We start from the raw sequence: 25,925 nt of genomic DNA on the forward strand, positions 1-25,925 counted from the left end.
TTTGTGTAGAATGACAATTTTTACATATGCCACTTACTCTCTGGTTTCCAGAGTAACAATGATTAAAATTGGACGGCGGTTCATCCCTCCAACACAACTGCTGTTACACATGAAATTGTACAAGACTGTGGTGAATTCAGTGCCAACCTGAAAACAAGGGGAAAATAATCTGTGTTAACAATGGTTTAAACTGACGTTGTTCCCTCTCAGTTCTTCCCTCTATTTAAGGAATTCCAATTCTGATGAAGTGATATGCTTCCTCCTAAAAGGGCAAACTCTGAACCCTGTTGTAGATTTTTCTTCATCTTGCCTCCAGGGAAGCTTAAAGCTAATGTTTGCAACACTGAACACTACATTAGGTGAGACAGGCTTTAACAGATTTTGTGATCTTTGATCCTGTTCATTTGTAAGCTGATCCACATCATGTAATTCAAATAGGCTATACCACCTTCAGGAATATCACTGGAAAGGGAAAATGGGGAATAATTGCCAAAAACAGTAGCAATGCTCCAAGAATATTTCCCCTATGTGGATAAAATGGTACAATATAGATCTGAATATACACTTGCATTAATAACATCTTAGAGCTCAAAATGTTCTCAGAATTAAAAATAATCCAGTCCAAAGTACATAGTTATGGGTAAGGCAACTGAGGTCTAGAGAGAGAGAGTTGCCGAAGGTCCACACAGCAAGCCAGCAAACCAAAGAACCTGGGTTCTGTTATACCAGTGTATTTTCAACCACACTACTCTGCTTCACCAACAGATTTACAAATCTATCATCTGTTCATTCAAACTTTAGCTAAGAGGTCCCTCTTGGGCTTTCCCACTTACGGTAACACTTGCATCCACTACTGTTGCACATCCACTACCCGTCCAATTGCCAGTTGGATAAAACAATCCCATGTATACACCCAATTGCCAGTTCAATTGTTATCTGCCCTTAAGATGGGAAAATGGGCACAGAGCCGTGTTACCAAGTTAATCCAGTGTATATTTAGATATTCTGAAGGGAAAGCATGTGGAGAATAGGTAGAAAAAAATACAAAAATATTACATATTTGATGACAAGAACTACGACAGTGATAGATGCTAGAAACATCCCTGTTGCTGAAAGAGATGTTCTCTCAAGTCTGCTCAGTCCATAGAGTGTTGTGTTTTGGTTTGGTTTGCTTTTTACCTGGGGTGGCTCATAAGGTACCAGCACACTCTGTCTTCCTGTGATGGGGTCTTCTACATACTGGGCATGGCTGTTCCCCTCTACTCGAATCAAATGACTAGGAGGGGCAATCTGTCCTGAAGAGCAGAAAATGATAAAAGAGTTAGTTCTTTACCTTAAAAATAAAGAAAATAACATGGAATTGCATGAACAAGATGTTGGTGGCAAAATAAATAGTCCATAGAATAAAGAAAATGTGCATCCTTGAAGAAAGGAACAGATTCTGTAGCCAGATATCAAATACATGAAGGTGTCTTAACCTTTATAGCCACAGAAAGGACTGGAATGTACATCTATATTTAAGGGAACAGTCCTATAATTTGGAGTTTAAGATTAATGATACAAGCTTTATGGAACTCTATAACTACATCTATGACCTCACCCATGGAGGAAATTTTGCCAGCCTCCTGGAAAATGAAAGGGAAAGAAGCAAATTAATTTTTAAAAAATCAGTTTAACTGAGAAAATGCTGCCCAAAAGTCTGACCAGCAAATACACGGAGAAGCAGAAGATAGCAAGGATATGACTTCCACTTTTTCTTCTTTCCTCCTCCTCAACTTTTGAACATTGTGTTGATTATAAAGATAAGAAAAGTTCTGGCATTTGTGTGCTGAAGGAGTCCCAAGTTGGGTATAAGAAAAGGGATGCAATTTTAAAAAAAGAGACTGAGTAAAGTTTCATAAAATTGTGATACTTAGCAGAGCTCTAGAAGAAAGAAGATGCTCCAAGAATTAGGACCTGTAAAGCTGTTTCTAACAGCTGTTAGTCCCATAGTCCCAGTCTACAAAAGCCATTCAATAAAAGTAAAAAGCTAAGTCTATCAGAATGTTCTCTGCTGCATCATCTAGTGTGGTTAAAACTAAAAACCATTATTATGTTTAAAAAATGAGAAAACACTTAAAAATCGTGTGCTATCTTGGTGAAATACCAAGTTAGGTAGGCTGATAATGAAGTCTATCTATATTGCAATATTCTTTATGGCAGATTGCTAAGTGAAAAGCAAGACACAAAGGTACGGATAATGTGGCCATGTGGGCAAGGACTCGAAATTAATGTGTAAAAAATAGTTGTTTAAAGAGTATTTTGACTTTATTTTCTTCTTTTAAATTCTGATCCATTATCTTTCTTCTTCCATTAATTTTCTCTAACATTATATTCTCTATATTTATCAATCCTTACATTTTAATATTTTTTCTATAAAGTATCCTAACCCCCAACACCTTTGGCACCCTCAGTACTCTCTGAGGATTGCTTATGCTTTATCCTGTTCTTACTTTCCACTTTTCAGCACTCTCTATTCAGTCTCCCTTCATGGAACCATAATATCAGATCTAAGGGAACTCTTGGAAATACCGACCTTTTCTGCTAAATTGTTGTAGGATCTGAGATGCAGAATATGAGGCATGACTTATTCATGCCTAGAGCCTAAACGTGGCCTTCAAGATACCTCATCCCTCGACTCCCAGTCCTTTATTTGACTGCCCACAGTATGCTCCAGGCCTTCTATTTATTCCCCTTACCCATTACTTGCCTTCTCATCTTCTTTCCTCCTTTTCTTCTTCTGATTTTTTTCATTATTTCTTTCGTTTGGTGCTCCTTTCTCTTACCCTTCCAGCTCTCAACTGGTCTAGACTTGAGAATCTTTCTGGGAAAACACTAAATCTGAAGATATGGTAGCCTGGGCCAAGTAGAACAGCTACCACGTAGTCTCCTTGCACTCTCTTATTTATTTATTTTTTTGAGACGGAGTCTCGCTCTGTCACCCAGGCTGGAGTGCAGTGGCATAATTTTGGCTCACTGCAAGATCTGCCTCCCAGGTTCACATCACTCTCCTGCCTCAGCCTCCCAAGTAGCTGGGACTACAGGTGCCCGCCACCACACCCAGCTAATTTTTAATATTTTTAGTAGACACAGGGTTTCACTGTGTCAGCCAGGATGGTCTCGATCTCCTGACCTCATGATCTGCCCGCCTCGGTCTCCCAAAGTGCTGGGATTACAGGCGTGAACCACCATGCCCGGCCTCTTCTTCTTATTTTTTTAAAGGCAAGAAAAATAAAAAGAAGGAAGCAGTAAGGAGTAAAGATAACCAGTAGCTCAGATCATCTAGTAATTACTAATATTAAATAGTTCAACCACTATGAAAGCCATGGATTTATTTATCATTATTGTTAGATACTCTGTCAGCCATTTAAAAAAAAAAAAAAAAAAAAGGCAGACTGATCTGCCATCAGAGTGCAAAAGTCTGAACCAGGTAGGTAGGTCTCAAACAGAAACACCCACAGAATGTTGACCTTCAAGGAGGTTGGACAGTTAGAGCTTCACATTCTGCTTACCCTCATTGAATTCGCGGCTCAGCTCATGGTTGGGACACCGCTTCACCACCTCAGTGACGTGCTCAGCTTTTTTGTAGACAGGCATGGCGCGGATAACAGCTCCTTGAGGAGGCGGGGTCATCACCTTGATCTGGATGGGACATGTCTTTGCAATTTGGCAGTACAGTTTCTTCAGTTCAGTGGAATACTGCTTAGAGTTGGGGCCAGTGGAGAAAGGAAGGAGATAACCAACAGGAGATATTGTTACATTCCAAATCAAAACAATGAAAATCCATCCACTTTTTATAGCTGCATGCTGCATGTTTGCTACTGGCCACCATAGATGTGACATATGTCAATGTTATTAGATTTTTTTTTTTTGCTATCATAAATAAAACCCTATGTTTACAAAAGGTTTTATGTTTATCAAAACATATTTGTGCCATTATTTCCTGTTATTTTCCTTTAGGATGAAGAAGCTGAGGCTCGGAGGGGTTTAAATGAGTAATACCATGAGTAGCTTCATAGATGACCAGAAACTAAGTGAAAGAAGAGTATTGGCATGTACTGAGTGATATTAAACAACAACCATAAAGACAAATTTCTGCCTAGATTATAATCAATCCAGTCTTTAATGTACTTTAGAGAAACTCATAGGAATTACGGTTCATGGGATTTTTTTTAAGATGGAATATCTGTTAGAGTGAAGAGATTTCGCCTGAGGTCAGATCGCTTGAAACTGTAAAACAAGAACTCCTCCGAATGCCTGCACTTTTCGTCTAATGTCATAGGTAGGGGAATGCAAGAGCTGAAAGGGGCCACTCTGCCGTAAACTCCTGAAAACATCTGGCCTGATATAGCACAGCTAATCATGGCACAGAAAGGATCTGGATGCAGATCTTCTCCCTCACAAGTGAGTGAAAGTTTTTCTTCTTCAGGGAGAGGAAGTTCAGTAGTGGTTAGTTGGTTGTAGAGTTGGCAAAATGGAGTGGAGAAAGCCTGAGACCTAGAACCAGATAGAAATCCTATCCTGTGTTGCTTCCTCTTCCCACTTCTGAAGCAGAAGAGAACCTTCGTTCTAATCCTTACAACTATAGTAAACCTTATCACCCCTGTGCTCTGGGTCAAAGCCCTATCCCTACATTCCTACCCACTCAGGCACTTTGCTCAGAAAACCACCCAGGCACTGGAATTGCTGGCCAAGAGTGGGGCACCTAGTAACATGTATCCAAACAAAGGATAAACACACACACAGGTTGCAATCATAAGTGGGCCCTAACATCCTCCCAGAGGAAAGACAGGGGGACCAGAGCCATAGTGGCAGTTGGATTCGTTACTGATATGTCCCACCCTAACTCTCACTAATGGCAAGTATATTACCAAAAATCACATATTTAAAATGCTGCTTTATTTCTTCATTTTAAAATATGGTATTGTTTAAATGACCTTTCCTTTTCTTCCAAGTATTCCAGCATACGAAATTTTTAGTTAAAAGTTTCCCAATGCTAGAAAAGTATTGCAAAATCAGTCCTCCATGCCCACAGGCCATGGATTAGACACAGCAAAAGGGTTTTATATAGCTTGAAGAAAGAGGACACATGCCAAAATTCAACCACAAAAATAAAATTCTACTTGGGAAACACTGAATGAAATCTAGATGGGTATTTTTGCTCTTGTACTTTTAACTAATGACTTACACAGAAATTGTTTTATGACATATTAAGAACTTACTTTTATTGAGAACTTAAAGAAAATAAGCATATCCATTCGTGTTTTTGTTAGGAGGTATATAATGCATAATCTAACCATGAATTTCATAAGATGACCCTTAGGAAAGATGACTGAAAAATAAGTCTGTCAACTAATACCTAAAGGCAAATAAGGTATCCTTCCAAGTATGTAAAAGTTGCAGAAATGAAGGTTAAGTGTTCAGAGTATAACAGCTTCTTAAGAGACACATTCCATTTTAATAACTGATATACTATAAATCAAGCTTGACAAAAAAATGTATAAAAGCATTAAGAATAAGATTAAGGATCATTAAGTGTTAATTCTTGTTCATTCTCAGGGATGGGGTGGGAATCCAATTTTTAAGCTTAATTAATGATAAATAATAACAGCTTCATCATTTACTGAGTTCTGTTTTAAGAAAATTTATCCTGTTACAACCCTAAGAGGAAGGTATTACAAGCATACTGTCTCTTATCTGAAACCCCTGGGGCCAGAATTTTCAGAAGCCAGAATTGTTTAGATTTTAGAAAAAAAGTAAAGTTTGTATAACATATAAATGTATCCAGCAGAATTTAGGGTAGCACCAAAAGATCAAACATTATTTCTGCAGAATTCATAAATATTCACACTAACTGATTGAGTACAAAGCCTGGGTTTCACCATCAAATGAATGTGCCACAAACCTAAGAAATCAAAATAAAACTGAACCATCTTCTGATTTTCAGAGCTCTTAGACTTCAGAATTGCAGATAACAGATAATTGACTTGAATTATTATCCTTATTTTATAAATAAGAAAATAAATGTACAGAAAGGACTTGCCCAAGAACCTGCTTAGTAACTGGTGCATAAGTCTATCTGAGTCCTGTAATAACAGTTTCGTATCTGTCTGTTCTCTTAACTCAGCCATGCAAATGTTTACCTTTTTCTAGTTTCCAACATTGTGGTTCTTTTGTGAATTAATTACCATGTTTATACTCTTCTCCAAGAATTAAAATGGAGCTCAAAAGTAGTCTATTTAACATAGTTTTATTAATTTCTCAGTACATTGTTTACTCATTTAATTGTAGGGAGACGCAACAAGTGATAGAGTTGAAAAAACTTTGGGCTAGGGCAAAGACAACCTGGACGCTTATACCAGCTGGCTCTGGGAATTCAGGGATAAAGTCTTGCTCTTTATCACGGTTTACTGAGGACTTTATGAGGCCCTCTGTATTGCGACCTTATCTATCTCTAACTCCCCCTACCCCTCCATCCCCACTCACACACATTTCTCACCCCATGTTCTACCCATACAAACTTTTTAATGCTTCAAACACACCATATGATCATCACCCAAAATTCAAAATGCTATTCCCTGAAATCATGTCCTTTGCAGCAACATGGATTGAGCTGAAGGCCATTATCCTAAGTGAAACAACTCAGAAAAAGAAAATCAAGTATCATGTGTCCTCACTTATATGTGGGTGATAAGTAGTGAATATACATGTGTTCGGGCACAGTGGCTCATGCCTGTAATCTCAGCACTTTGGGAGGCCAAGGCAGGCAGATCACTTGAGGTCAGGAGCTGAAGACATGCCTGGCCAACATGAAGAAATCCAGTCTCTACTAAAAACACGAAAAACAAAACAAAACCCGAAAAGGATACACATGGACATAAAGATGGAAATAATGGACACTGAGGACTCCAAAAATTGAGGAAGATAGGAGGGGATGAGGGTTACAAAATACCTATTGGGTACAATGTTCACTATTTGGGTGACAGGTAATCTAGAAGCACAAACCTCACCATTATACAATATATTCATGTAACAATATTGAACATGTACCCACTGGATCTGAAACCTAAAAGAATTAAAAGCAATAAGCAAGCAACAACAACAACAACAAAAGTGATATTCCCAGTGTGGTACACTTCTCTTTTTCTGCTGTTCTCCACATCATGCCAGGACAATTTAGATATCACTATTCAGCTAGTACTGTATCTGGTACTGCAAACCATATTTTCCAGTTTTAGTGGTGAGGGTTCCATATTTGACTAAATCAAAATATCTGACCACAGCCAAGATGCATTATGTTTATTGCTTTTGGTTCAACTACCAGTCCTGCAATTCAGCAACTAGAGGCGCTGAAGTGGTCTGGCACAATCGCTTTTTTTCTTTTTACAAAGCCAAGTTTCTGCTACTCTATTTACTTCATTGTTTGCAAATCTGTTCCATGATGACCTTTATTTTTTTACCCAGTACTAAGTTCAGTCTCAGTGGTCTATGTGTATTAACAATTCCATAGACTTGCCCACTTCCCTATCCCTTACAGAATAGCACTATCATCTCCAATTTTCCAGGCTTCTGCAAGATTGGAACATGAGAATCTGATTTACATGAAGATTTTAAAATACCTTGATGATTCAACTCAGCAGAAATTGTAAATTTGAACACACATAGTTTATTTTACTATCTTTCTTTCTCTGTGGAATTTTAAAAATTCACCTCTAAATTGCTCCTCAACATTGACTTGAGATTCCTTTAATTCTAAAGCCTAATTTATTCTTTCTTTGTATGGGAGTTTTGTTTTATGTGGTATACTTTTCCACAAAGCATACTAATTTTTAAGTGCAAAAGCGGATGGCTTGACAAATGTACACCATTGTGTAACTACTACTACAATCAAGATATAGAATATTTCCATCCCTGTTCCAATTATCTTTTGCTTCTTTGCAGTTAATCCCCTCCCCAGCTCCTGGCCTCAACAACCATGTACCTGTTTCTTCCACTAGTTTTACCTTTCCAGAATTTTATGTAAATGGAAAAATATAGTATATAATCTTATGTGATAATGCTTTTGAGATTTATCTGTGGTTTTTGCATGTATCAGCATTCCACTGCATTTTTGAATAGACTTCATTATTTATCGATTCACCAATTATTTCCATTTTTTTCTATTGTGTATAAAACTACTACGAACATTCATGTACAAATTTTTGTGAGGATGTACATTTCCATTTTTCTTGAATACCTAGGAATATGATTGCTGGGTAAGTGTATGCTTACTAACAAACTACCAAATAGTTTTACAAAGAGCTGTGCCATATTACATTGCCACTTGCAATATATGAGGACTTCATATCCTTGTCAGCATTTGGTATTGTCAGCTGTTATTTTAATTGATTTCATTCTGGTATGTAAGCAGTAGATCTCATTGTGGTTTAAATTAACATTTCTCTGATGATTAATAATGTTTAACATATTTTCATGTACTTATTTCATTCATATTTATACATAATAAAAATAAAAACAAACTTATATAATTCTATACAACTATTTGATATTTTTTGAAGTATCTGTTCATATATTTTGTACCTTTAAGTTAAAATAATTGTAATACAGATTGTTTTCCCCCTGTTGTAATACAGAAATTTCACTTTTTAGGTTTATTTTATGATTGATACATAATAATTGTACATATTTATAGGTAAAATGTGATGTTTTGATACATGTCTATATTGTATAATGATCAAATTAGGATGTGTAGTATATTCATCAACTTAAATATTTATCATTTCTTTGTAGTAAGAACATTCAAAATCCTCTCTTCTAGCTATTTTGAAATATACAATACATTACTGTTAACTATAGTCACCCTACTGTGCTATAGAACAGAACTTATTCTTCTGTCTAACTGTAATATTGTACCCATTGACCCATCTTTTCCCCGTTTCCCCTCACCCCACCTCCCCTTCTCAGCCTCTAGTAACCCCTATTCTACTCTCAGCTTCTATGAGATCAACATTTTTAGATTCCATTTGAGTGAGATCATGTGGTTACATCTTTCTGTGCCTGGCTTATTTCACTTAACATAATGTCCTCAAATTTATCCATGTTGTTGCAAATGACAGGATCAGGATTTCTTTTTTTTATTTTTTTGAGACAGGTTCTTGCTCTGTCACTCAGGCTGGAGTACAGTGGTGCCATCATGGCTCACTGCAACCTCGACCTCCCAGACTCAAGCAATTCTCTCATTTCAGCCTCCTGAGTAGCTAGGGCTACAGGTGTGCACTACCATGCCAAGCTAATTTTGGTGTATGTTTTTTGTAGAGATAGGGTCTCACTATGTTGCCCAAGCTGGTCTCAAACTCTTGGGCTTAAGTGATCCTCTTGCCTCAGCCTCACAAAGTACTGGGATTAGAGGCATGAACCACTATGCCCAGCCTCAGAATTTCATTATGTTTTTCTGACTGAATAGTATTCTACTGTGCATATACACAACATTTTCTTATTCATTTATCCTTTGATGGACACTTAAGTTGACTGTATATCTTGACTATTGCAAATAGTGCTGCAATAAACACAGGAGTGAAGATATCCCTTTGACACACTGATTTTATTCCCTTTGGATATATGCCTAGTAGTTAGATTGCTGGATCATATGGTAGTTATATTTTTAATTTTTCAAGGAACTTCTATACTATTTTCCATGATGGTTGTACTAATTTACATTCCCACTGAAAGTATGCAAAGGTTCTCTTCTCTCCACATCCTCACTAACAGTTATCTTGTTGTTAATAGCCATTCTAACTGAAGTAGTATTTCATTGCAGTTTGATTTGCATTTCCCTGATTAGTGATATTGGGCATTTTTCATTTGCTTATCCTATTTTGAGAAATATCCATTCAGGTCTTTTGCCCATTTTTTAATTGGGTAATTTTGGCGATTTGGGGTAATTTGTTAATTGGGTTGCTTTTGTTCTTAATTTGAGTTTTAGGAGTCCCCTATGTATTCTGGCTACAAGTCTTTTATCAGATATACATTTAAAAATACATTTTCTCCCAGACTATAGCTTGACTTTGTTTCCTGCTTTTCCAAAATACTTAATTATCGATATTTTCCCTTTAAAGCTCTTGCTTTTTATATCCTAGGAAATCTTGGCCTAATCCAACATTAGGAGGATTTTTTATATTTTCTTCAAGTAGATTTATTGTCTTAGCTCTTCCATTTAGAACTATATTTTCAGTCAATTGTTGTATATGGTGTGAGTTAAGGGTTTATAATTCTCCTTTTTAACAGATACTCAATTGTTCTAACACCATTTGTTGAAAAGATTACCTGCATATTTTCCCTTGTTGAGCTGCCTTGGACTCTTTATTGAAAATCAATTTGTCATATGTGTTCATGTCTGTATCTGAATACTTCCTTCTTTCCTGTTGATCTATTTGTCTACCCATATATCAATTTCAGATTGTCTGGGTTAATCTACTTTATAGTAAGTCTTGAAATCAGGTAGTCTGATTCTTGCAATTTTGTTCTTTTTAAAAATTGTTCTGGCTATTTTAGATCGATTTTTCCATACAAAATTTACATGCAGTTTACAATTTCCATAAAAATACCTGGTAAGATTTTGCATGAGATTGTGTTAAATATGTAAAGTCCTTTAGGAGAGAACTGATACCTTAGCAATGTGGTGTCTTGTAAACCATGAATATATGATATCTCTCCATTTAAACACAGTATCTTTAATTTTACTTGAAATGTTTTATAGTTTTCAGTGTATAAGTACTGTACATATTTTGTTAGATTTAATTAAGTGGTACTTTTAAAAATGAAAATTTCTTTTTGTTCCTAATGTGTTTTATGTCATGTTTTATGCATAATTAATTCATGTATAATGACCATGTATCCTGTGATGTTGCTAAACTTACTAGTTCTTGTACCTTTTTTAGATGCCTTCCTTACGATCTTCTACATAGATGATCATGTCAACTATAAACAGTCTTTTAATTTTTACTTTTATGTGACTGCAAGAATTAAACCACGGTTGAGTTTGCTACTTTTTTTTAACTAGAATCATACATCATTCATTTTAGACTTTCATGTTTTTTTCTAATATAAGCATTTAAGTCCACCAGGTTTCTTCTAAGTATTTCTTAGCTACATCCACAAAGTTTTGATATATCTAATTCTTAATCATGAGTAATATGTGAAGCATTTCTTTTAAATCTTTTATCAGTCCTCATAACTAATATATCAAATGACAACACTAACTCACATTCCTAAGAAAATTAATTCTCTAGGTCTTCAGCTTGTTTCACCGGTTCCATTTCTAGCTCAAACTTATTTTCTCCTTTACACATTTCTTTACCATTTTAAACAGATTTTTAAATTGCTGTTCCCAGGGTTACCTTATATCTCTACATAGGTTTCTCCTATTTATAGGCATTAAGAACTCAGTTGATTTTATACCTGAAAAAATATCTTCCATAGCTAAGAACATTTTCTGATTATACCAGCCCATTGTATTAAATTTCCAGCAGCTCCTTGGGTGGATAGCAAACATTTCAAACCTTCTGCGTGAAGGTGTAAAGTATCTTGCCCTGTAGTGTTGTCACTATGAGAAGCAATTACAGAAAATTTAAAACCTTTATCAACGTCTTCTCAACTTCTCTTTTTCTACAATCTGCCTTTTATTAATATTTCATCATTGTCAAACATGTGCACACAGAATTCAGGAAAAAAATTCGTTGCTTACTCAAGAGATACATACCATTATCAACATTGTAGACTGTTTTCTGTGCATACACACACACACATACATACACACACAAACACACACACAAACACACATACACCCTTATACAAACTAGGGGCATATTATGCAAAGAACGGTATTCTTTTTATAATTTAACATATCATGAGCATGTTCTAATTTAAAAACACGATTTTAAGTGGTTACTGTTAGAGTGTTAAAGAGGGATATACCATTATTTAATCATACCTTTTTAGTATAATTGTATAATTTAGTATAACTGTAGTATAAAGTTTACTCTAGTTAAAAATAACACCATATAGCACAGTTTAGTAAACAAACTGGTTTTAGATAGATCCTTTAAAATAGAGTAATTGACTCAATGTACGTTTTAGTGTTGTAGAAAAGTCCAAGGCCAATCTGAATTTTATTTCTTTAAATTAAGTAAGCTGCTTATTTCTCCCTAGTTTCTTATAGAATTTTATTAAAAAAAATAAATAAAGTGGCAATGCCTCTAAATGTGATTTTTAAAACTGAAGTTACTTGGAAATTGGGGGGCCCTTTTCACTTTCATGCTTGAACTCAATACATTTTGTTCTTCAATTGTATTTTTGTTTCTTCTGCTCATATCAGTTTCCAGAAACATGTCAGTCTTACTTTAGGATCTTCACTTTCTATCCACCATACATTTGATGCAGTTTTTCCTGTTGTTTGCATTTTGGGAAAGCTTGTTAAATTTGTCTTCAGTGTGTGTATGGTTTTCTACAGTTAATTCTGCTCTGTTCTACTACAAATAATACTTTCACTTCTGCTGCTGCATTTCAAATATTCTTATTTCATCATCCTTTTTTACTAGTCCTCCTTACATCTCAGCCTGCAATTCCAGGTTTGTCATGTTTTCCCAGCTTTATAGTGTTACTGTCTTATTAATTTGCACTAAAGTATCTTCTAAATATTTCTTCCACTTCCTAAGATGATTTTCTTGAGTATTTAAAGTGATGTTCCCATATAGATAGGATTTTGTTTTTAATATAAGCCCTTTCTTGCTTTTTTACTTTTCTATGAATGTAGCAAGATAGAGTCATAGCCAGTGTTTGCAGCTTTCATTTCACTTTGCCATTTTTCAGTTCGATTCTATCAGGCTTTTAAAATATAAAGGTATTATAAAATTCTGCCAATGGCTTGAGTGTCCAATTTAATTTTTTCTGGAATTTATAATATGAATATTTTAATAAAAACTTAGGAGAGGCCAGGCACAGTGGCTCACATCTGTGATCCCAGCACTTTGGGAGGCCGAGATGGGTGGACCACCCGAGGTCAGGAGTTCGAGACTAGCCTGACCAACATGAAGAAACCCCGTCTCTGCTAAAAATACAAAACAATTATCTGGGCGTGGTGGCACATGCCTGTAATCCCAGCCACTTGGGAGGGTGAAGCAGGAGAATTGGTTGAACCGGGGAGGTGGGGGTTGCGATGAGCTGAGATCGCACCATTGCATTCCAGCCTGGGCAACAAGGGCAAAACTCCATCTCAAAATAAATAAATAAAAAAAAATGAAAAATAAAAAAAAGAAAAAAAAAACTTAGGAGAGACTACACTAAAAACTGCTAGTCAGTTGCTGTCATAAACCACAAATGAGAGCTAGCTCTTCTCCTCAGTTGTACAATATTCAATACTTATCTAGCAAACTCTTACTGAGCACATATTGCACAATATTAGTTCCTTATTCTGTACTGGGAACAGATAAAAGTAAGATTTTAAAGCTCTGGGATGCAGAATTTTATGTATCCATACTGCCTAGGATGGCACTTGAAATATAAAATAAAGTGAAAGAAAAAAAATAAATCTTTATCCTCAAGTTGCTCACAGTCTAGAGGCAGAGTGCAGCACAAACCACCAAAACACACTGGTTTAAGGAACCATATGAACGTGTTATGGGATTACAGAGATAGAACAATTAACTACCAGGTAATAAATTTGATTTTTATTGAGCATATACCATTACCAAGGCTCTGTTTTAGGTTTGGAAATTCAGCATTAAACAAAAACAAAGTCTACGCCCTAAAAATGCTAAAATTCTAGAATAAACAAATAACTACTGTGTCAGATAGTGATAAATGCTATAAGAAAAAGTAAATCAGGGTAAATTTAAAGGGGATAGAGTATAAAAAGCCAACAGTCAGGGGAGTGAATGTGAAGAGGATATTATTTTTTTCCCAAGATTGTTAGGAAACAATTCTTTAATAAGATGACATTAAAGAAAAAAATCTGGAGGAAGTAATGAGCTGGGCCATATATATACCTGGGGAGATAGTGTTCCAAGTTCTAGAGACAGCAGGTGCTAAGGTCCTGGCTGAGTATGCTTGCCATGGAGGCCAGTGCACCTGCAGAAAAGTAAGCAAAGCCTACAGTGGTAGGAGTTAAGATCCGAGATCAGAGATAATAGGGAGCCCAGATCACGCAAAGCCTCGTAGAGCAGGATGGGTCTTGAGCTTTTCTTGTGTGAGATAGGAAGTCGCTAGAGAGGCCTGAGCAGCTGATGTGGTCGGCTTTCCATTTCTATAAGACAACTGTAGCTGTTATGTGAAGGACAGACTTTGTGGAACAAAGACAGAAGCAGGAAGACCACTCAGGAGGCTCCTGCCAATAATCCAAGTGAAAGTGAGAGTGGCTTAGACCAGTGGTAGTGGTGACGAGAAGTCACCAGATTAGCTGATGGACTGACTGGGGATAAGAAAGAGAAAAGTAAAACAGAAAAGACCATTTTCATAGGGGTAGTGATATTTAAACTAAGCCTTAAAAAAGAAGTTATGATTCACCAATTGGATTGTGCACCCAAGAAAGAAAGGAAGAAAAAGCCAGGAGACAACAGTAGGCTTTCCATGAAGACAGAGTATCATCAGTAAAAGCAAGGGGATGTAATATAGATGGGATGGGGGAAGGAGGAGGAGTAGCTGAGCAGAAGTCAATGAGGCTGAGCTAGAAAGGCATTTACCAGATTTCTGAGGAGCCTTGGATGTCACAAGGTATCATTAACTACTATGAGCAGGAAAAGAGGTGTCACTGAGGATTATAAGGTAGGGGAAAAGCCTAATCAGTTCTTTGTATTCAGAAATACAAAGGTAGTGGGAGCAAGCAAAGTAAAAACTGGGGGTGGGGGGGTGGGGTGGGAGGAACCCGTCAGAGCTATTCAGACAAGAAATGAGGAGGGCCCAACCTAGGGCAGTAGAAATGAATGAAAAGGGAAAAAGATGGGGGAAACTCTTTGGATTTACTAAATTCAGCCTTCTTGGTTTTAACATGAAATATATACATGGAAGTACCAAAACAAACCAATAAATATTATGCTTTAGAACAAAAGATGCTTGCAAAAATAATATCAGTTATTTGCTTATCCGTTTTCTAAAATCAAAGTAGGATGAATGAGTTAATTTTAACACATGGCTCCTGATATTCATCAGACAACTGAAACCTGGCCTAGCCAATGGAATCATCAACAACAGAGAAAGGATAGTTTTAGTTCTGGACAAATTAAAAAAAATACATGAAGTAATAGTGGAATTAATAGGCCAATTTCGTTGTGAAGGAGGAAAGGGCTCAGTTCTCAGATTTAAGAGCAACACCAACAACTGTGGGCATCATTTATTTATTGGACTAGGAGTAAAAAAATCCTATTTACATTCTGCCTCCTCTTTTTATTCCCTCCCTCTGCTTTCATGTAGTTGTAACTGAGTACTCCCATTTTTTTCTAAGAAAAAGGGAATGAGTTACTATTATTTTTATTATTTTTTCTTCTCCTGTCCCCTTTCCCTCCCTTCCCTGTTTCCTTAGCCCTTCAGAAATACAAATATAACCCTTCACCTCCCCCTTACCAGATACCCCAGCCGAGTAAGTTCTAACTGTGTGCTCCAAGACAGATCTCTCCTGGGGAGTTGACAGTTCATTTGCAGACCAGAGCACACCTGCCATGGAACTTTCACCTTCAGGGGATGGCCTTGGGACTTTCATCCATCAGGAGGGCAAATCTTAAGTATGCCTGCTTGGCCATTTTCACAACTTATTTCTGTCAACTATTGGGTAGACAAGGCACCAAGCAAGCAGGGGGACCCCCTTTCCTTGTTCACTTCCTTCCTCACCTTATAAAATTGTCCACTTCTTTCTGCTCCAAAGGGGAACTAACACATTTTATTTTAATTAATTAATTAATTAATTAGAAACAAATTCTCGCTCTGTCGCCCAGGCTGGAGTGCAGTGGCACGATCTTGGCTCACCGCAACCTCTGCCTCCCAGGTTCAAGCGATTCTCCTGCCTCAGCCTCCAGAGTAGCTGGGATTACAGGTGCCCATCACCACGCCTGGTTAATTTTTTTTTCTATTTTTCTATTTTGTTTTTCAGTAGAGATGGGGTTTCCCCATGTTGCCCAGGCTGCTCTCTCACTCTTTGGGCTCAAGCGATCCACCTGCCTCAGCCTCCCAAAGTGCTGGGATTACGAGCGTGAGCCACCGTGCCCAGCTGGAAATAATACATTTAAAGGCAGAACGCTTTGCGCCCCTTCCCAACCTAGCTTTGGAATACAATAAATTCTCTTGCTTTGTTATCAGACCTCACTGTTGTTAATTGAGCTCTGTAGGTGGCAAGCATCTCACCCACATTTTGGCCACTTCGCTATTACAAATATAAAATGGAAAAAATTATAGTCACATCTCTTAACGTGAAAGAAAAAATAGATACAAAAATCCTTACTCAACTGCAAAGATCAAAACAAAAGTCACATATAATGATTATTACTGAAACGTCATATTTCTAAGATTCTCCACATAAAGTGTTTAATGTAGCTTAAGTAATTTTGAGACAGCACTGTGAAAACAATATCTCAACCTGGTGAGCAAGTGGTTGCTGACATAATAAAAGTCTGCCAAAGTTTGAATGTTAACCATTTATAATACATCACACAGTTCATATTTATCTACTAAGAATCAAGTTCTCAACCATTTCAAATTACTAGATTCATTTATTAAAAACATGAATTTTGTTTATCTACTCCCATACATTTTTCATACACATCCATATGTCCATAAATATATGTAACATAATTTTGCATGTCCTTAAAATTTAACTAATTTACATCATCCTACATTTAGCCTTAGTAATCTATTTTCAATTCCCTTGCTTCTCAGATTTATCCATGTTCTTATATACAGGTATATTTTATTCATTTTAATGGCGGAAAGAAGGGAAATGAGATAAATGGAGGAGTGCTTTTTGCTATATATTTTATTTAAGCAAAAGATTTGAAACAATATAGAAAAATGTTAACATTTTGTCTTATACTCAGATGTCTTAATTTACTTACTTTTTTTAATGTTAGAAATAATTCTTTCTTGGCGGCGGGTGGGGGAAGGGGTATGGGGGGATGGAGTCTCGCTCTGTCTCCCAGGCTGGAGGGCAGTGGTGTGATCTCGGCTCCCTGCAACACCCACCTCCTGGGTTCAAGCAATTCACCTGCCTCAGCCTCCCGAACAGCTGGGACCACAGGCGAGTGCCAACACTCCTGGCTAATTTTTGTATTTTTGGTAGAGACAGCGTTTCGCCATGTTGGTCAGGCTGGTCTCAAACTGCTGACCTCAATTGTGATCCGCCTACCTCAGCCTGCCAAAGTACTGGGATTATAGGCATAAGCCACCACGCCTGACCTTGAAATATTTCTTACTTAAAATGTTTAATACATTAATTATTATGAGTAGCACCAACCTGTAAACTTGTTGCAGACCTATGATTTTAGAAGACAGAGAATACAGAAGATGTTAGAACTCAGAAGGAACATTATAGCATCTCTTGTCCAAACCTTCTTCTCCTAATTTTCTGATATAAAACTGAGACTTAAAGAGGTGAAGCTTATTAATTCAGCAAATATTTATTGATCACCCGCTTCATGCCAGTCCTTGTCCTGACTATTAGGGAACCAATGGTAAACCTCACTCTAAGGGAGTTGATCTAAACGAAGTACCGACCTTAAAAAAATAATTTCTAAAATTGTGACACATGTCCTGAAAAAAAGCAAAAGGAGAGAAGGTAAAACCTGGGGGTCTATTTAGTTTGGAGGACGTTTTGAGAAAATGCTGAAACTGTTTTTTCCTCTCCTCTCACATTACCACAGCAACAATCAGCAACACACAAGATGACTTCTGTGACCAAATGTGTGGGAGTTTTTCACCACTCACCAAGCAAGAGACACCAAGCCGGGTGTCCTCCAGTTCAACTCTGACAGTCTACCTGGAGATCCTGTCATGTCTCACAGGTTGAGGACTCAGTTCCCAAGACTACACACAACCTACACACAACCTCTAACCACAGCCAGGAGGAAATCCAGGCCTCTGGAACTTCTGACCAACCAGCTTCAAATCGGGGTTCCCATGACCCCAATTTGGGTTTGACTAACTTGCTGGAGCAGCTTACAGAATTCAAGGAAACACTTACATGGACTGTTTTATTATAAAGGATGTTGCAGAGGATAAAGATGAAGAGATTTCTAGGGAGTGGTATTGGGGGAGGGGTGCAGAGTTTCCATGCCCTCCCTGGGCTTCGACCTCTAAAAATCTCCACATGTTTTACTATCTTGAAGCTTGCTGAAACCTGTCCTCTTGGGTTTTTATGAAGGCTTCATTATCTAGGCATGATTGATTAAACCATTGGCAACTGGTGATCAACTTATCCTTCAGCCTCTCTCTCCTTCCTAGAGGCTGGGGGGTGGGGCTGACTCTCTAACTGTGCCCTTGCCTTTCCAGTGACCAGACCCCCATCCTGAACCCATGAGCCAGCATTTGCATACAAAAAAAAAAGGCAGCACTTTAGAAATTCCAAGGATTTTAGGAGTTATATGCCAAGAAACTTAGACAAAGTCCAAATACATATTTTATGATATCACATATGGTCAGGAGTGCATCCCTGTAAAATGATTTCTAAAGGTTGCACAACTAAATTGGGCAATGAAGGAGTGAACTCAGATTTCCTTAGTTCTATGAAGATAATGCTTTTACTACAATATTATATTCTAATTACAGAATTTCTGTAGAAATCCAACTTGACATTTTAAAGCAAGGGCTTGGTTCTATGTTTCTATTACTGAGTCATCCCATTTCAAGGCATTTTTAGTTTAACATACCTTCGCTAAGATTTTCTTAGAATGTTAGATCAGGGGCCATGTTCAGTGACTCAGACCTGTCATCCCAGCATTTTGGGAGGTCTAGGCAGGAATATTGCTTGAACCCAAGAATTTGAGACCAGGCTGGGCAATACAAGAAGACTCTGCCTGTATAAAGAAAAAGAAAAAGCCAGGTGTGGTGGCACCTGTAGTCCCAGCTACTTGGGAGGCTGAGGTGCAAAGGATCACTTGAGTGCAGGAGGTTGAGGCTACATCCTCAGACCAGTGTACTCAAGCTTAGGTGACAGAGAGAGAAAGAGAGAGAGAGAGAGAAAGGAGGAGGAGGGAGGAAAAGGAAAAGTTAGCTCAGGAAAATTCAACCTTAAAGATCATTTGGTTCAGCCACTTTGTTTGCAGATGAGGAATCTAAGTCCCAGAAAGGAGAAGAGATTTGCTCAAAAATTCTCAGTAACTGGGACCATCCTGACATACAGACCAATGTTCTTCCTCATGTCCCAGTTTTAACAGTTTTAACAGTTATACTATGAGGCCAAAGTGGAACTGGTGTGTTTGTGCCTGAGTGAATTTGAGTGAAAAACACATGAATAGAAAATATATGATTAGACAATCAAGTATAAAGCTCAAGGCCATATTATTAATAAAAACAAAAACATAATCACTAAATTCTTACAGGAGTATATATACTTATTTTTAGTTAAGTAAAGAAGTTTGTGTAAGAGTTGAGATTTTCTTCTCTAAAGCGAAACCATATTCTCACAATGGGAGCTTGAACATAAAAACAACACAAAATGCCCACTAATTGCTTTAAGAATCAACTCTACTTCATCAGGTCCTGGGCTCAATAAGTCAGCAGTGGGTTGTACTAACCTTGTTGCATATTTAGAAAGGAACCCCAGTGCACTGTGTCTCTTAGCATTATGCAAATGTAAGTGAAATCAGAAATAAAACACTGTGATTGGCGGGGGAAAGAAAGCACATTTGAAAGAATTTTCAAAAATGACTGGCCTCTCCAAAGAAGGCATAAATATCTGACACTCACTGAGAAATATCTGGCAACTTACGTGATCCCCCTAAATCTTGAACTGATCATTCATAGAGGGGAAAATAGATAATATATAGTGTTACTTCCATTTGATTATCATTATTATTATTGTTATTTTGAGACCAAGTTTCACTCTGTCAGACAGGCTGGAGTGCAATGGTGCAATCTCAGCTCACTGCAACCTCCACCTCCCGGGTTCTAGCGACTCTCCTGCCTCAGCCTCCTGAGTAGCTGGGATTACAGGTGCCCGCCACCACATCTAGCTAATTTTTGTATTTTTGGTAGAGACAGGATTTCACCATGTTGACCAGGCTGGTCTCAAACTCCTGACCTCAGGTGATCCACCTGCCTCAATCTTCCAAAGTGCTGGGATTATAGGCATGAGACACCATGCTCGGCCCCACTTGATTATTTTATAATTTGGTACAAATCTCTTAGAGAACCCAGTTACCAGATTTGCACTGGCAAAGCGACTCTTTAATAAAGAATGTCGAAGGCCAAGCGTGGTGGCTCACACCTGTAATCCCAGCACTTTGGGAGGCCGAGGTGGGAGGATCACAAGGTCAGCAGTTCACGACCAGCCTGGATAACACAGTGAAATTCCATCTCTACTAAAAATCAAAAAATTAGGTGTGGTGGTGCGCACCTGTAATCTCTGCTACTCAGGAGTCTGAGGCAGGAGAACTGCTTGAACACGGGAAGCAGAGGTTGCCTTGAGCCAAGATCACACCATTACACTCCAGCCTGGGCAATAGAGTGAGACTGTCTTTAAAAAAAAAAAAAAAAAAAAAAAGAAAGAAAGGAAAAAAAAAAAGAATGTGGAAAACAAAGTGTTGGTAACCTTTCTGATACACATACACACACACACACAGCCTACTGGCTATTTCTGATCATATATGTATATACATAAAAAATAGAACTCCATATTTGTTCTTCTGTATACATACTCTGTATATATTCAATAGTTTGTTCATTCCCAGGAAGCACCAGCCCATGGGTGAGAATGACGAGCCTAATTTTGTATTCATCTTCAACCAAATTTCCTTGTATACTGACATGACAGTTTTGGCCATCTATATGAACTAAATATTTCAACAACGACATGGAAAAGAAGTTCCTGAAAACTAACAAATGAACTAAACTCCTTCTTTTTATATAATATCCTGGTCAAAATGGATAAGTAAGCTTTGCCTAAATTTTGTTTTGCTTTGTGAGAGAGGGGAGGAAGTTTGGAATATTGAGGAGTGAGCTATTTAAAGCCAAATATCATGTTCAAATAAAACAACTCCAGGGGATTTTGGAAAACAAGTAAATTCAGCTCCTTTACTAATAATATGTTGCAAAGAGAAGGGGAAAAAAAAGAATTCCAGTGACTAGGACCCTACCTTTACCACCTGCCTCAGTAGACATACTGTATTACACGCTTTTGGCTGGCAGACTGGTAATTCAGTATCACAATGTGTAGAGGTGCCAGGTAATACCAGCACACACCTGTGTAATTTTTCAACACTTCCCTTTCTTAAAGGTAGGAACCCTTCTGCCTACTACACCAAAACCAAAAAAGAAGAACTTTAGTTCTTTCAGTCTCTCCCAGAAGAAATGCCATACTATATGCAAATCTCAAATCACATGGCTATCTTGAGCCCTAAATGTTAGAGAATATGGATGAAATAAACTCTCATGAAACAAAAAAATTCATTAATTCTATAACCTACCTCTCTTCTCAATTCCTCTTCAAGGAAGGCAACTAGAGAGAGTGGCATCAAAGCCCTCCTGATTCTGCAATTCCAGATCAATTCACATCTGGCATGCTCTTATACTGAGGCTGGCTGGCTCTTTAAAAAAACTGTAAGAAAGGCTTACATACACCAACGAACCTATTAGTCTCACTTTATGCCTGGCTTTCTGAATGAATTTGAATTTAGTTTCTTAAAAAAAGGGAGAAAAATAATGAGATTTACAAATACAGCGAGTCCTCATTTAACATTTTGGACAGATTTTTGGAAACTGTAACTTTAAGCGAAACACATATAACAAAACGATTTGTTTTTCTCATCACCTTTATAAGAAAGTAACATTGTATGAAACAATTACTGGAAGATCTCCTGTACATTATTTTGTTTAAGGTCGCAGTTTCCAAGAACCTATCAATGACACTGAGGACTTAGCTGTTATCTAAAAGATAGCGACTAGTCCCAAACAGGAAATGCCAGGTGCACTTCGAATTTATGGCTTCTAGTTCAAAAACCTTAAGGGGTAAAATGTTGTCTGTACTATCTCAAATAACCCAAAAGACCTGACAAGAAGAAAAAAGGTCAACCTCTAAAGCTCTCAGAAAAATTCAATTAATCTATGTTTAACCATTATCAAGTACAAAGTCTGCCTTAGCACTATCCTAGAACATTCAGTGACTTATTTTTTTTTTCTTTTTATAAGCTATATTCCTTGGGACAACCAAATTAAAGATGTACTTTTATAAGGGTAAGAGGGTGATGGAATCAATAATCAGAACTGGTAGGAATGAAAAATCATACAAAACAGATGGCGTGTTGCCAGCGAAGCAGATAGAGTTCTGGCCGCTAATTTGATGGGAGACGAGATTTAGGGAAGAGAAATGAGATACACGAAAATAAAAATTTCGGGGTTCAACAATGTTTGATAAGGAGGCTTTGAAAAATTAATTCTAAAGATCCATTCAGTAAAATATAAAAAGACCCTTAGAGTTAGACACAGCTTCAGTTTGATCTGCTTCAAATACACTGATTAACTATTCCATCAAGTTATATGGGCTACTTATAAACTATATTTTGGATTTGCCCTCTACAAAAAAACTCACTTGAAAAACACTATAAATTTCACATCTAGAAAGACATTATTTTTTTAAAATTTAATGTTTAAAAAGTGTTGCCTGGGCACAGTGGCTCACCCCTGTAATCCCTGCATTTCAGGAGGCCGAGGCAGATCACTTGAGGTCAGGAGTTTGAGATCAGCCTGGACAACATGGTGAAACCCCATCTCTACTAAAAATACAAAAATTAGCAGAGTGTAGTGGCACGTGTCTGTAATCCCACCTACTTGGGAGGCTGAGAAAGGAGAATCGCTTGAACCCAGGAGGTGGAGGTTGCAGTGAGCTGAGATCATGCCATTACACTCCAGCCTGGGAGACAAAGAGAGATTGTCTCAAAAAAAAAAAAAAAAAAAAAAAAAGAGAAAAGAAAAAAGGAAAACTGTTCATTTCAATGGCTTTAAATATATACATCCTAACAAACAAACAACAGGTCAATGTGCTCTGACAGTCAGTGTCCCAAACCACCAAAACTAAAAGGGTGGGGTAAATGAGTACAGGTGGTTTGGGGTTGGGGTGGGGGGCTTCTTGAGAAGCCAGCTTTTAAGTGGTTAGGTTGAAAACACTAATATCTTTCAAGAGGCAATCGATCATCCTTCCTTTGACTAGGACCCCAGTTTTGTCATTCTATTTCTAAACTACACGCGTATAAGGGGGCAGCAAATATTGCCCAGTGAATCATGGAAACAAAGCCAAGAGGCTTTGAGTCTGCCTTCTTGTCCCCTACCTGCCTGCTGACTTACTGCCTCATCTTGGGCAAATCATTTCTCCTGATTTGGGCCCCAGATTTTTTGATTCACAAATGAGGCATTCCATTTTAAGACTGTATCTACATCAAAGGAAGGGGAATTCTGCAAAGTGAGCTTGCAAACAAGTCCAAGGCCACCATATCCTTTTGGATCTATAATGATCAGGCAGAAGCAGATCCCAAAATTGGCCCCACAGTCGTCTGGCAAGGTATTTACTTCTCCCTGCCTCCCTTCCTGCCACAGCCGTCTAGCTGCCAGACATGTACGAATTGTGCTCTTGATCGTTTTTTTTTTAAAAATCCTTCCTCCAAGCACTTTTCCTGATGGCCCCAGCCAAAGGGCCGCCTGTTGCCACCTGTCAGTTGCGGGGATTAATTACCTGAGCCAAGGAGGCTGGGAGCGGCACATTCTTCCCGGGCCGCGCCCACAAATGTTGACATCAAGCAGGTGGGCTGTCTGCTACTCACTTACCGTGAGGACCAGCCAGGAGCCCACTGATCCTGGCAGGTGGTGGGAGTGGGACGACACTTGGACTGTGCCACAAAGCAGCAAAACCTCTGCAGGGAATAATGTGTCCTGGGTCTTCTTGGGGAGGCCATAGCCAGCTTTGTGGCTAGCCCTGGGCACTGGCCCCAGAGGCAGCTGTGTCCTCCCTGCTGAAGGGCAGCATGTTGGCACCTACCTTGGGAAGGGGTGGGGGTGGAGCCGGCCAGCCATGTTCTAGTTGCCTGAGGGTATGGATTTGGAAACCCAGTCTAAAAAGATTTGACGGACTTGATTGGTAATTTTGCAACTTTATCTCCCCAGGAGGGTAAAATGACCTTTCACTTAGTGTCTCCTGCCAGGGCCACCTCTGTCAACCCCACCTGACCAGTCATATCATTCACAGTTACCTTCACAGAGCAGACACTGCGAGGCGTTTGTCAGAGTGACTGTTATACAGCAGGTACTCAGGTAAGGTTGGCTTACTTTTACATGTTTCCTAAAGATGACACTGATTATGTTAGAGGTGTAGAAACAGGAGCTCAAAAGTTGAAAGCAACCCTCCAGTAAATGGTGGAACTGGGAACTGAACTGCAACTAGCTTTTCCTCTTCTCAGTGCTGATTAAAGGCCTGCAAACAACTTTCCTGACTACTGGACATCTATGTGTTCCCCTGCCCCTCCATAAAACCAAACTGGACATTCCTCAGCGATACAGGAAGACACAATTATCTGTAGAGTCAAAATTCTTCTAGTAGAAACCCTGGTGGGCAGAGAACGCTTACCCCTCACCCCCACTGGACATACCTAGTTTATCTCCCCAATCAATGAGAGACCCAAGAAAAGATCACACCAGAAGTTAGCAATGAGACATGAGAACTTGCGGCTTCTAATTTCCAGCCCTGTAATCTTTTCACTGTAAAACATTCCTATACCTCTTCTCTTTAAGATGTTATCGGTGGGGGGCAGGGTTGGCGGGCAGATCGGAGAGCTTTATGGACACAGACATGACAGACACGTGCATGCTCTCGCTCTCGCTCGTGCTCTCTCTCTTGCTCTCTCTCTCTCCAGACAGAAGACAATACATTGCAACCATCCAGCTCCCCTTCCACTGCAGTAGCAGCACGTCTGTCTCAGTGTACTGCTCAGAAAGTCAGCTATCATTTTCCCTTCAGGTAGAGAAAACATTATCCTGCCCCTCAGGGTAGCTTGCTACTCCCAACCGCCTGCAAAACCCCGGGCTACTACACCTATCATTTCTTTCCCTTCACTGGATGTCCCTGCTCCTTCCTCAGCTCTTACCTTGTGGTATCAAGAAGTCAGTCTTCTACAAAAACAGTAGCCCTACCTAGAGCTCAGCATCCTGCCTGAGATTTGTTTTATCCCCCGGTCCAAGACAAAGCCTCACGCGGTGGCACCCAAAGTAGTAGGAGTCCTCCCTGGTAGCTGACCGCCTTCAACCCCTGGCCACCAGAGGTGAAAGTTGTCGTCTGTGCTTCCACACATACTCTTTCATTCTCTTTTAAAATGACTCACGTTATAGAATTCTTAAATCTCTGGTCTCTACTGAAGGTCTCATCATTCCTAACAGAAACACGTTCAGAAACCATTCATTCTGGGAGGCACTCACAGCTCAATTCCTCTGACATGACTCAGGCATCCTTGGCGACATAATGCCACACATATTGGTTCTCTTTCCTTGTAGATTAGTGGCTTGGTTTGGAGTTTCATTTGTACATCTGCTCTAAAAGTGAGTTCTCCAAAAAAAAAAAAAAAAAAAAAAAAAAGTGAGTTCTCTGTTCCAGTAATGGTAATGTGTTTGTATCTGTGGGATATTCTTTCACCAGGAGACTAGGTAGGCCAGTC

At 38.4% G+C, this 25,925-nt stretch overlaps 1 protein-coding gene across 12 annotated transcripts in view; it reads right to left on the bottom strand.

Moving 5' to 3' along the window:
• Positions 1 to 25,925, bottom strand: part of LOC105470866 (tumor protein p63) — a 275,494-nt gene that overhangs the window by 30,384 nt on the left and 219,185 nt on the right. For 6 of the 12 annotated variants that reach the window (XM_011723142.3, XM_011723136.3, XM_011723139.2 and 3 more), the window contains 3 exons: positions 3,552 to 3,741; positions 1,180 to 1,295; positions 38 to 147 (listed from right to left, as the gene is read on the bottom strand). In XM_011723142.3, coding sequence (XP_011721444.2) covers positions 38 to 147; positions 1,180 to 1,295; positions 3,552 to 3,741 — 416 coding nt within the window. The remainder of the gene's footprint in view (positions 1 to 37; positions 148 to 1,179; positions 1,296 to 3,551; positions 3,742 to 25,925) is intronic. The other 6 variants (XM_024789451.2, XM_011723143.3, XM_011723138.2 and 3 more) reach the window with 1 other exon arrangement.

Source organism: Macaca nemestrina, chromosome 2 (genome assembly GCF_043159975.1).
Source record: "Macaca nemestrina isolate mMacNem1 chromosome 2, mMacNem.hap1, whole genome shotgun sequence".
Lineage (NCBI taxonomy): Eukaryota > Metazoa > Chordata > Mammalia > Primates > Cercopithecidae > Macaca > Macaca nemestrina.